We start from the raw sequence: 12,697 nt of genomic DNA on the forward strand, positions 1-12,697 counted from the left end.
AGAGAGAGTTAGTGTTTGTCGGTCCTCGAACGTCATTCCATGTGTTCCTGTGTCTCCTACGTTCCCCGTGTGATCATTAAAGACTGTGAATTGAAGTTATCTCCGTGTTTCCTCGTTCCTCGCTCCTTGCCTCCCGAGAAGTGTGACAGAAGGACCGACCAAAACCGTTACCTCCGTTTGTACCCTCCGTTTTTTTTCCGTTTTTCTCCCAGTGTTTTTCTTTCCGTTGTGTCCCCATGGGATCCCTTCATCATCACTGTCAAAACGAGGAGGAGAGACCTCGGAATACCCAGTTCAGCCCAGGAAGGGCTCCTGATCCCCAGTTCAGCCCAGGAAGGGCTCCTGATCCCCAGTTCAGCCGCCTGGGTCCCACCTGGCACCACCTGCTCCAAGTCCCTCCTGTCTCCTCCCTAGCTCCTCTCCTTCATCACCTCCCTGGTCTCTGTCTGCCGACCCCCTCCCGGGTGTCCGCCCTCCTCCTGCTCCTCCTCCCTAGTTCTCACCCACTCCCCTCCCCATGTTGTTTCTACGGTGCGAGGACGCACCTTCCGGGAGGGGGGAGTAATGTCACGCCCCTGGACTCTTTGTGTTGTGTTTTCCCTCCCCAGGTGTGCTGTGTTCCCTTTAATTAGTCATTCCTTGCACCTGTGTTTTCCCAATCACCCAGTGTTTAAAAGCCCCAGTCCTTTCAGTTAGTGTTTGTCAGTCCTAAAACGTCATTCCATGTGTTCCTGTGTCTCCTACGTTCCCCATGTGATCATTAAAGACTGTGAATTGAAGTTATCTCCGTGTTTCCTCGTTCCTCGCTCCTTGCCTCCCGAGAAGTGTGACAAAACCATGGCAAAATCTGCATGAGGAAATCTTTCGCCCTCACTTGAAATTCCTGATCACATGGATTTCCACTGAAATGACGTTGCTCATGAACATTTGCAGACAAATGTGAAAACACCTTAACGCTGTGGAGCACTGTAGAGGAGACAAAAGTACCTTTTTTGCGGATGTCAATGGAGGACAGACTAGTATGGTGAATAAATTGTTTTTGAGAGGAAAGAGCTTCTCTTAATGAATATTTGCCATTAAACATTTGTTTAAACATTGATTAATCCATTTTTAGGCTTTATAAAAAATAAATAAAAAAAACCTAGAATATTATAAGAGAAGTTTTGTGACAAGTAGCACACATAATCCAAGCTTACCTTTAAGTTTTCTCCATGGTAGAGCTCAAGAGGTTGGTATCATCCCATAATAATAGGAACATCTTTGGCAAGACTGATATTTCAAGGTTTATATTTGACACATGCGCAAAGCGCAAGACTGCACTAGTAAGTGTAATCAAGCTTGAAATCGTGATCACCAAAGAGACTGCTATAAAATAAAGATGTACAACACAAAACTGACTCAATCACTTCAGAGAAATTGATTAAACCACTGGATTACTTTTACATTACAATTATGAGTTTTTTGGAGCTTCAAATTTTTGGTCACCATTCACTTGCATTGTTTGGACCTACCACGCTGAAATACTTTACTTCAAATGTGTTCTGAGAGCAAATAAAGTCATGCATCTGGGATGGCATGAGGGTGAGTAAATTATGAGTGATTATACATTTTTGGGTTTCAGTTTCAATTTAGTTTTGTTAAAAGAAAGTGAAATTAAAGGAATAGTGAAAATAATAAATTCCAGAGTAGCTTTTCATTATGTTTGAGTGTAATGAGTCACATGCGGCTGTCAGTCAGAACACATATCCTTGTATTCCCTCATCCACTGACCTACAAACCCAACAGCATCCTCATAAGCTGCAAAAAAACCTGTGATTTCAAAATTATCAAAATCGTATGTGCTTGACCTGATCACCATTACAATTTTACTCAGTCATTCTATTTTCATTCTCAATTGTGTACGATTTGAATGTCGTTTTAATAAAATAATTAATATGTAAACAGTGGGACAAAAAATCTACATTTGCATTTAAATTCTTGTCCAGCTTTCAGATAGAGCTGATCAAATACACAGAAAGTCAAAATTGCATGTAGGATACCCAACACTGAAATGATCCTGAATTTATTTATTTACACTGTCCTAAAAATGATCCTAAAGTCAGTACATAAAACGAGAATATACTGTCTCTGGCACTATGGTGGTATGGTTTACAAGGAGACATTTCTCAATCATAGTAGGCTAGCCTATATGTGTGACCAAAATAGTGATGTTTTTATAGCCACACACATTTTCAGAATAACATTCGGACGTTCTCCAGAGCGCCAGTGTTTTACTCCTTATCAGAAATGCGTTAAAACTCACCTAGCAGCAAATTGACCAAAACCTCTTGACCGACCAACGTGTTGCTTCTCGTGAGACACACAATTGTGCCGAAGATCCACGGAATGCCATGGCCAGTGAGCGCGAGGAGCTTGACCATAGAGCGCACGCTTCCCCACGACGATGTGCTGTGCGCGCACACGCCGAGCCGTTTAGACATGCAGATATCAATGGCCAGAAGAGAGTTCATAGCGATGCCTTTGAATGAGGGGTTTAGCTGCATGCAGTCTTCTTCTGGTAATTCCTTCTTTTCCTTGTTGTTCTCGGGCGACTCGTGCTGCGCGTTTGCGCCCTGCTGGTTTTGACTTTGCTGGAGTCTCTGCGACGGCCTCCGTGCAGCGCCGCGAGCTTCAGCGCTACTGCTCTTCAAAGGCTGATTTAGAGACACAAACTCGGCTCTGTTCAGCACATTGCTTCGCTCCCTCGTCCTGGATCGAGTCTGGTTCGCAGGCATTTTGATTTTCGACGGACCTTCCAGCTTAAATATGTTTTACTGTCCTGTTCTTCGCACAGAGAGACAGTGAACGGTCTACCATATCCATTCCCAGATCATGTCTTGCTCTGTTCTAAGTGCTGCGACTTCTATTCCAGTTATACTAAAAATAGACATTCCAGCCGCCTGGATACATGAGACGCATCCACATGCTGCCGAAAATCTAGATAAACAAATGGCACTCAGCTAAGATAATCACTGTCCTTGCTTTTAAAAAAATAAATAAAAATTAGGCTAAATAAATAAATACATAAATAGACTAAATTATTGTATTTATCTGTTGTTGTTGTTTTTTTGCATTGCACTGTATAGCTGCAACGAGTCTGCGCTATAAGATAATTGGCTTAAAAAATTATAAATAGATAAAATAGCCTATTTATTTTAAAAAGTGTAAGCTTGAAAAAACATCTTACAATAAATGGTAAATATAATATAATGTTTATTTAACTTTAAATTACTATGCCACTCGAGCAAGTGCCTTAACTGTACCTAAACTATTATCAACATATACAATTTACATTTTCAAAAAAGGCCCTTTTTGATAACACTAAAAGCCTTTAAAACAAATATTCCAAAACTCTATTACTCCATGTAGGCTATATCTCACCCCATTTATTTGCTGTTTTATTGTTGCTTTCTTGAGTGTTTTCAGAGAAGAGCGTATGGAAAATTGCACAAATGAAGGCTTATTTGTAAAGCTAGCTACTGAATTTAATAGTTCCACTGAGTACAATATCTATACAGTGTACTCGATTCGCTTTATAAATAAGAGTCATCCACTGCAGTGTTTTTTTGCTTCTCATAAAATGGTTCATCATCTGTTTCATAAAAAAAAAAATGAATGTCTCTGAATCAAAACTACACTACCCATGATGCAAAACGTCGCCAAGAAGGGAAGTCTAATTCTAAGCCGCTTGGATAAAAAAAGCCAAAGGCTGAAGTATTGTATTACGCCAGAGGAACCTGACTAGCCTATAATAGGACAAGGGCGACACAAAGTAACCCGACTGGTCACGCTCAGATATGACGCGGAAATTAAGAGCACCGACATTTGATTTGACACCAGAAATTTTGGTCTCAAGTTATGCCAGAAGACAGCGTGGAGTTCGACCTGTAACGGGACTATGGATTTAAACTTCAAGTAATGTTGCTTGTTCTTCTTGTCATCCTGAAGGACCTTCTGAATTATGGAGCGACTCTGTTCGCAGTGTAACAGGTCGTAATGCCGCACGATTGGACGGTACCTGTCAGGTGCTTCTTAGATATTTCTGGTTTTAAGTCAAAGGCACGTATGAGCTGACATATATTTTAACCAACCAACACGATATAGCTATTTACTAATTTTAAATGTATTATAATAGCTATAAGATTGAATATGTAAGGTTTCTATTGTTATTTTAGCTTGACTGAAGGAAGGGAAAGACCTGGGATTTATTAATGCTGTATTAAGAGATTACAAGACATGTGATTCATTATGCTGACATGCCAAGAATCATGTCATAGCACTGTGACCACAGACTTGGGCCCTTTTTCTCTCATCATGAATGTTACTGCTTCATCTGGATACTGATGGGTGTTTGTGCTGCCAGTCTAAAGAGGCTCCACGATGGGATGTGTACAGAGTGTAAAACACAAGCCAAGTTTTCATGAGAACATCACGGTCCTGGAACTGCAAGCCTCCATTGATGCCAGTCCGACTGTCATCGATGAGTCATCCAATGTGGTTCTGCGATACCGCACGCCTTACTTCAGGGCATCGGCTCAGGTGCAGGTGCCACCCATGCTTTGCAAAGAGATCTGGACCGTTGGCTGGATCCAGGCTTGCAATCAAATGGATTTCTTCAATATATATGGGAATGAAGGCGTGTAAGTGTGCTCATTGTACGAAAAGATACACCTAGCTCCTGAATACTTTATTGATTTGGGCCCTGGGAATCTAGAGGCTGATATTCAGATTACCAAAAACACTTTAAAAAATAAAGGTTCATTATTCGCATCTATGGTTCCAGGAAGAACCTTTAGCATCCATGGAACTTTTCCACTGCACAAAAGTTTCTATATAGTGGAAAAGTGTTCCTTACATTATTATAATATTCTTCACAAGAGTCGCAGAATGACAGAAAGCTTCTTTGTGGAACCCAAAATGGTCCTGCATTTCTACAACCTCCCCTTTGGGAACCTTTATTTTCAAGTGAACCCATAAATGACACACAAGATTTGCATCCAACAATATTCATTGGTAAAATATGTTATTTAATGTATTGTTTGGATAATTACTCTTAACTTTTATTTAAAAATTAACTTTATAAATTAAAACCACTCATTCTCAGGTGAAAAAGTACACTTTAAAAATCAAGACAAAAATGACAATAAATTTGCACCTATGTAAGTTGCAAAATTATTTTGCCTAAAAGTAATAATAATAATAATATTAATAATAAGCATTTATGATGCATATTAAGCAGAAATAAAACAATAACACAGTTCTGCATGTCCATATCAGAAACTACCATCATTTGGTTTACAGCGCAGTAAAATACCATTGAAATATGGTAAAAATGAACTGAACGAACTCAGCTGCTTTTTTTGTGTAGTTTAGGTGGCATGATGCTGCTGAGGAAATATGTAAAAATTATTTTTCAGGATGTTAGTGATGTTTATGGTGCAATTTCCTGAGATTGTTTCCTCAAAAGCAGCAAAGCTGAACACACCCCTAACAGGACAAAAGGCTTGTCCTTTACCAGCATCAGTCCTGAGAAAACTAGCTGAGGCTTTATTTCTACCAAAATTATTCACAACATTCATTCTATAGGAAATTACGGGGTTGTTAATTAAGAAGATCTTATGTAGTCCTTATAACTTTCTTGATTTGAAACTTAAACAAACAAATACTGTTTTACTGTTAATGGCTAGTTTAACCAAAAATGAATTTACTCACTCTCGGGCCATGCAAGATGTAAATGAGTTTGTTTCTTCATCAGAACAGATTTGGAGAAATTTAGCATTAACTTGCTCTCCAATGGATCCTCTTCAGTGAATGGGTGCCGTCAGAACACAGCTGATAAAAGCATCACTGGAGAAAGCAGTATTATAGATATAGAGGACTCAACGGAACAGTCTGAATTAAAAACGTGTTCATGATGTATTTGTTTATTACAAACACACAGCTTTTCCCTTTACAAGACATTAATTGATGGACTGGAGTCGTGTGGATTACTTGTGGATTATTGTTATGTTTTTATCAGCTGTTTGGACTCTCATTCTGACGGCACCCATTCACTGCAAAGTTAATATTTAGGGTACATTGCTGATGCAAGAGTGTATTAACTCACTTCATTATAAGAACAACATCCGAATAAGAAGTTTCATCTTCCCTCTGTAGATCCAGCTGGGAGCTCCCAGAGCTGAAATGTGGGCAGATCCAGGCCATTAGTGATTCAGATGGTGTGAATTACCCCTGGTACGGCTGCACCACTGAGATGTACACAATAGTGGGTCCCACTAAGAAGAGCACCAAACTCACCGTCAGCATGAATGACAACTTCTGCCCAAGTGTGACGTGGAGTGTCCCAGTGGGCACCACCAGCAGTCCCCCTCTCCTGAGCTCCATCCAGAGGGACCAACGCTTCACCACATGGCTAGTGGCCATGAACGAAACCACAGCTGAGATGGTGCTACTCCGAACCATCCGCTGGAGGATGCAGCTCTGCATTACAGTGGATCCAATGAAGCCTCTGGGTCAAAGAGCCACAGTTGTGGAGCCACTGATCCAGGAACAGCCTCAAGTCCTAGTTAAAAATCAACCCATCCCAACAAATGCCTTGCTTAAGCCTAATGCCAATGATGCCCAGGTTCTAATGTGGCAGCCTAGAAATGGGGAGCCCATTGTGGTCATACCCCCAAAATATTGATCCCATGAAGGATATTTACTTCCAATTTGAACTGAAATGATTCAGTAATGCTCAGTTAAATGAATAATGGCATGGAGTGAGTGAGAATAATAGTCAACAGGGTTACCGATTTAACGTTTTAAAGGAACAAATGTATTATTTGCATATTTATTGATGGTTGATAGGCTGTTTGAAAGGATAGTCCACCTAAAAGTGAAAATTCTCTCATCATTTCCTCAACCTCAAGTCATTCCAAACCTGTATGACTTTTCTTCTGTGGATACAAAAGAAGATATTCTGAAAAATGTTGGCAACCATGCAGTTTCGAGTCCCATTGACTTCCATAGTATTTTTTATCCATGAAACCATTTAGTTACCAACATGCTTCAAAATATCTTCTTTTGCATTCCACCAAAGAAAGACGATGCATACAGGTTTGGAACAACATGAGGAAACAAATGATGACAACATTTTAATTTTTGGGTGGACTGTCCCTTTAAGGGCACACATTTATCATATTGTGTACTGTTTTGTTTTTACATATTTTTAATATTTGTAATTTGTAAGACAAACCTGCGTGTGGCCTTTGCACACTTGACTATGGACTGAAATGTGGCCTTATGAAACCTACTGTAAACAAAACAGAAATCGTTTGTTCACACAGTATGAGTCGATCATTAAATGTATAATGGAGGTATATTTATTTTTAGTCTGGTGTGGCCAATGTTTTGCAAACAAATGTTGCCTTTTATTTTGTGCAATTACAGGAAACACATTTACAAACATCACTTGTGTCCGTGGCATCTTACAGGATGTTCTGTGAACTAGAACTGTGAATAATTTAGTTGTCTTCTCATGTTTTAGGAGGCAGCTTTTCAGGTGCACAAGCTGAGTTTCAGGTACTTCATCTTGTTTTTAGACTTGGAAAACCTTAAGGTGGGGGATACGGTGGAAACTCTACAATAAAATCAGTGTGTAACAATATACTTTACTGTGTTTTTTTAGTTTTGTTATCACAACTTCACTAAAAAGCAGACAGCTATACTGACTTTGTCAGTTTAAATAAGATATAAAATTATCCTACAAGTAGAATTTGCTTTACAACAGCATTTGAACTTCATAGCCCTGATTTATTTGATAACTATGACCAATAATTGTATCAGAATCACACAAACTTTGTTCTTTGTTTGAGAGCATCCTCTCTACAGGGACCATATGACCTGATTCTAAAATACTCCAAGTTGTCCTATTTTGTACTCTTATGAATTCATTTAAATCTCAAAAGTATTGTATCTGCAGAGACTCTTGTGGGCATCCTTATTTGTCACATTGTTTAGTAATGTTACTGTAAATGAATCAGTGACTAGAAAATCTGTTTAATTTAGAAAGGGTAGGGTGATTTTTAATTTCATTTCAACTTCCAACAAGACGTCCCCCAAGACTTATAGGCATAAATAAGTTCTTACAGGAACAACAACAGACACAGTGCATTTGTGTATATATATACCTGTAAGTAATCAAGTGTTCATTTTGATGTAAATATCCGAATTAACTTGCTGCTTTTAAAATTAACAGTACATTTTCTGATAATTATAGATAGCAGTGGGACTTTCAGCTGTGTCCAAAAGTCTAAAACCACTGGTGAAAATTATTTTTAATAATTGAATTACAATTAATTACAAATTGTAATACAAGCATGTTTTGCTTTAACAACAGCAGCACTGGAGTTGCATGAACTCCGTAAATATGTGTAAATTCCAAGGTTCAAAATTTACTGACAATCAAAGAGTCTTTTTTTTTAAATTTAATTATTTATTTATTTATTTTTTAAATCCTACAATTTGTTTATTTCCAGGTTTAAATTTGATCCTAGCTTTTTTTTTTCTTTTTGGACCCCAGTGCTCACTAAACATCTGTTTGGATTAGGATTTTTTGTGGATTGTTGATTGCTGTTTTTGCATTATATTAAATATATACAGCAATAAATCAATCAATCAATAAATGACATATGTATGTTTCTTAAATGTTTTGTTTAACTGCTGAAGAGAGAAGATGCTTCAAACAAGAAAGCTCATGATATAGAACTGTATGAGAAGTGTGTTTAAATGCTTAGATGACCCACTGAATTATACACGAGTTTAGTGATTCTTTGTGCTCTTGCACTGTGACTGCCCCTCCCTCCACGTCTCATACTTTCTATTGTTATGAGGCCCACACACACACACACACACACACACACACACACACACACACCGGACGAATCCCTTTAAATATATCATCTGATCGATGTCTTGAAGTGTGGTAACCGTAGTATAAACGGAATAATTTACTCCGGGACGTTGAATTATTAGAAAAATAATGCACACCCGAGGTGTAACCGCCACGACGCACCACCTCGGGTGTGCATTATTTTTCTAATAATTCAACGGCCCGTCGTCAATTATTCCGTACACATATTACAGTTACCACGTACAATATTTTCTTTAAAAACTAAAATGGCATAAAATGTGCCCAATTGTGCTGGAACTTTTTTTTCTAGGAATTTAACTACAAGTGTTTCTGCAAGATCACCACAATGTATGATTCAATGTTTGGTTGTGAACATGGCCTAAAATGGAGAAATGAAAGGCTTGACACATCTCTGCTCAACACAGACAGAGGCAACTGTGAACATCTCATGTCTAAACTGGAGGTGAGTATGTAGCACTGCAACCGTTCCTTTAGTTCACTTTATTCATCACAAGACATCCAGCTCCTGGATAAAACACTGAATGTGATTCTACAGACGTTCGTGATTCAGCTGGAAGGGGGTGACAAATTGAGAGCGATGAAAAGACTTGAGGTCCCACCAATGGACAAAACACCGGTAAGAACAAAAAGCCTCACCTGTGAAATAAAACTATTGACTGTCAATCAGCAAGTATACTAAATCATGTTTACCAGTTAAACAGACTAAGGGCCAGATTTACTAAACAGGGCAAATTAGCATGAGACTGCAATGCCAAAAAAAGGGTGATCTACAGACAATGTGCAAATTAAAGAACAGTGACGGCACCATGAGCGAGCTGGATGGGGTCTGGCCTGGCCGCTTCAGTCCCTGTGACCCCCACGACCGTAACAAGCAGAGCCGATGATAATCATGTGCGGGTAATCTCCTTAACAACACAGTTAAGACCTTCATTTTTGAGTGTTAAATAATGGCACAAATACCAGTAAACTGACTACTGGAAAACCTTCATAAATCGCCTTGCATGATTCATTTAAAGGGGTCATATGATGTTGCTAAAAAGAACATTATTTTGTGTATTTGGTGTAATGCAATGTGTTTATGTGGTTTAAGGTTCAAAAAACTACTACCATAAACGTTGCGTCTGAAAAGGAAACTCCTATGAATGCATATCCAATAAGGTCAGTCCATGCCTTTTCATTGCTAATTTTTCACTGCGTGTCTTTACTAAATCCTGACAGCAGTTTTTTTTTATGCCAAAAGAGTGTTTGCATTGGCACAAGCTGTTAGTAAATCTGCCCCAACACATTTTTTTTTTTTTGAAAAGCAGACATTAAAAATAAAATAATTTGCTTTAAATGGGTGTACTATTACTTAAACAAAAGATTAATATATTTCGTTTTTTTTGCTGTACTGTAACACTCACACACATCAAATATGCTATAGTAAAACAAAATCTAAATATATCTTATCTAAAATTAGATGCAAGATTTTTTGTTGTTAAAGGGCATAATTTGGTTTATTTAATTATTATTTAACATGTTTTACAAACTTGTGTTGTACTGATATTATTTCAATTCAAGTTTATTTGTACAGCGCTTTTCACGATACAAATCATTGCAAAGCAGCTTTACAGCAAATTAAGTTTCTACAATATTTAGTGGTAGCTCATCAGTGGTGACTGTCAGTCAATGTACATATGGCAGAAATGTACGGAAAAATCAATTGTTATTTGTGAATGTGTCTTTGGTGGCTGGAACAATAGTTCTGCCCTGACGATAACGCGGAGCCATGTAGTTAATATCAGTAATATGCAGCATGCACGATACAAGGAAATGGTCAGTAACATCATCACTTTGAGGTACGATATCTATATCAGTAAGATCAATTCCATGTGATATAATTAAATCTAGCGTATGATTAAAACGATGAGTGGGCCCGGTGACGTTTTGCTTGACTCCAAAAGATATTAACCATTTGCCTTCATTACTTTTCCATGCTTTATAAAATTTAAAAAGCATGGGATTACCGAATTTAAATAAATTTGTATTTAAATAAATTTAAATACGGAATAATCTACATCCTCCATCATGAAGCATCATGAAGCAAAAAGTCCTTTTTGACCAGTGAAGCCAGTTTAGTCAGAATTTTATATAGAAAGATAAATTCATTCAAGACATAACTTTTGTATAATTTAAATGCTCTTACATGTTATAGTCTTTTTTCCTCTGTACAAAGAAAGTCGGAGTGTGGACAATGTTTCGGATTGGCTTTGCTTGCGGCCTCATCATGGCTTTACTTACAACTATAGCTTTCAGAGGTTGGTAAAGTCTTTAATTTCCCCCATTTCTCTCTAGACAACTGTAAACAAACTATAACAATGTCATATAATATCTGATATTCTATTAGATAGTCTCCATTCCCTCTTAATAATCCATATACTATGCATGCAAAAATATAATTATGATATAATGGCATATTTCAAGTCATATCCCTCTGTATCTATTTGTTAGTTGTTATGTTCTAAGTAGGTAACATATCCAATTGTCTTGAAAGTGTTAAATGAAACAGACCGGGAGCTCCTGAAGCCTCAGCTGCAGCTTTACAAGGGAACTTTCCTGCTGATTGAATTTCTGTTCCTGATTGGACTGAACCTGTACTGCTTTAATATATCAGCAATAAATCACACGCTCATCTTTGGACTGGATCCCAGAGATCACCTCTCATACTACCATATTTTCGAGGTGAGTTATAGTGAAATCATGTTTAGTAATATTGTGATTGCTGTGCTGAGGCCTCATATGTTTGCCTGTGTAATGCAGATGGCCGGGGGTCTGACTGTGTGCTGGTGCACCAGTGTACTGGCTAGTCTTCATCCTTCTGTGTTGTCAGTCCCACAGCAGCTCCACCCACTTTTTTTTCACAGCTTCCTCCTGTTTCTGCTACTAAACCCTTTCTCCATATTTCACACCCAGGCTCATCGCTGGCTCATAGTCACTATGGTAAGACATGGCAAAGTTAGGACCTGACTTTTTTAAATTTTTTTATGTTAGTCTGTGTATTAGTAGTAGGAATTATTTAGTGGCTCTCTCTGCAGGTTACACTGACAAGCCCAGAACAAAAAGGTACCCAAACTCTCGCTAGGGCAGTACACTTTCAAAAGGTACTAATATGCACACTTTAGGTTCTAATATACTTTTAAAATTACTAATATGCACCTTTAAGGTACTAATATGTAACTTAAGTTGAAAGATGAACCTTTTAGCTTTTGTACCTCAGGGTACCACCCCAGTGACAGCTTTTGTACCTTTTACTGATAATGTACATATAGCCACAAATGTCTTTACCAGTGAGTCATTGAATTATTCGCTCAACTGATTTGCTGATTCATTTAGAAACTGTCCTAATGCACACAGTTGTGTTCTTTGCACTTGACCACTTGTCTACTTACATGAAATTTTTCTTGTATTTGGCCAAATTGTTAAAATGGGTGTAAAGGACGCAAGTGCACATACAACTTTTAATTACTGATGGGACAGACTTACATACATAGTGTTATAAAATTGCAAGGAAAAAAGCTTTATATACACATATTAACATTCAGTACTTTGCAGTTTAAAATAAACTCCTAAATGTCTGTTCAGTTGTCCCTATGTAACAGACAACACAATTTAATTGTGCTGCTTCTACAGTAATTAAGTAATAAAAAGCAGTTGCAAGCATTTTACAAAATAAACATACTCATCTCTGGGTCAATAAAATGTGCA

General features: G+C 38.0%; 2 protein-coding genes across 4 annotated transcripts in view; one reads left to right on the top strand and one right to left on the bottom strand.

The window, feature by feature from the left end:
• The window catches only part of LOC107740807 (inactive phospholipid phosphatase 7-like), a 6,289-nt gene extending 3,421 nt beyond the window's left edge, over positions 1-2,868 (bottom strand). The window contains exons 1-2 of one of the 2 annotated variants that reach the window (XM_016553318.1): positions 2,303-2,868; positions 1,771-1,797 (exon numbers count right to left, since the gene is read on the bottom strand). In XM_016553318.1, coding sequence (XP_016408804.1) covers positions 1,771-1,797; positions 2,303-2,774 — 499 coding nt within the window. In that variant the 5' untranslated portion in view covers positions 2,775-2,868. The remainder of the gene's footprint in view (positions 1-1,770; positions 1,798-2,302) is intronic. The other variant, XM_016553319.1, reaches the window with a different exon arrangement.
• Positions 2,869-3,786: 918 nt separating this feature from the next.
• Positions 3,787-6,971, top strand: LOC107740833 (protein FAM78A-like). Of its 2 annotated transcripts, XM_016553356.1 has the most exons (3): positions 3,787-4,053; positions 4,215-4,679; positions 6,196-6,971. In XM_016553356.1, exons 2-3 carry the CDS (start codon positions 4,420-4,422, stop codon positions 6,722-6,724), a joined length of 789 nt encoding a protein of 262 aa, XP_016408842.1. In that variant the 5' UTR covers positions 3,787-4,053; positions 4,215-4,419; the 3' UTR covers positions 6,725-6,971. The 2 variants fall into 2 exon arrangements, with proteins under 2 accessions (XP_016408842.1, XP_016408841.1); XM_016553355.1 differs by having other exon boundaries at positions 3,787-4,679.
• The last annotated feature ends 5,726 nt before the right edge of the window (positions 6,972-12,697 follow it).

This window comes from Sinocyclocheilus rhinocerous, unplaced genomic scaffold (genome assembly GCF_001515625.1).
Source record: "Sinocyclocheilus rhinocerous isolate Xijiao unplaced genomic scaffold, SAMN03320098_v1.1 scaffold2330, whole genome shotgun sequence".
Classification (NCBI taxonomy): Eukaryota; Metazoa; Chordata; class Actinopteri; order Cypriniformes; family Cyprinidae; genus Sinocyclocheilus; species Sinocyclocheilus rhinocerous.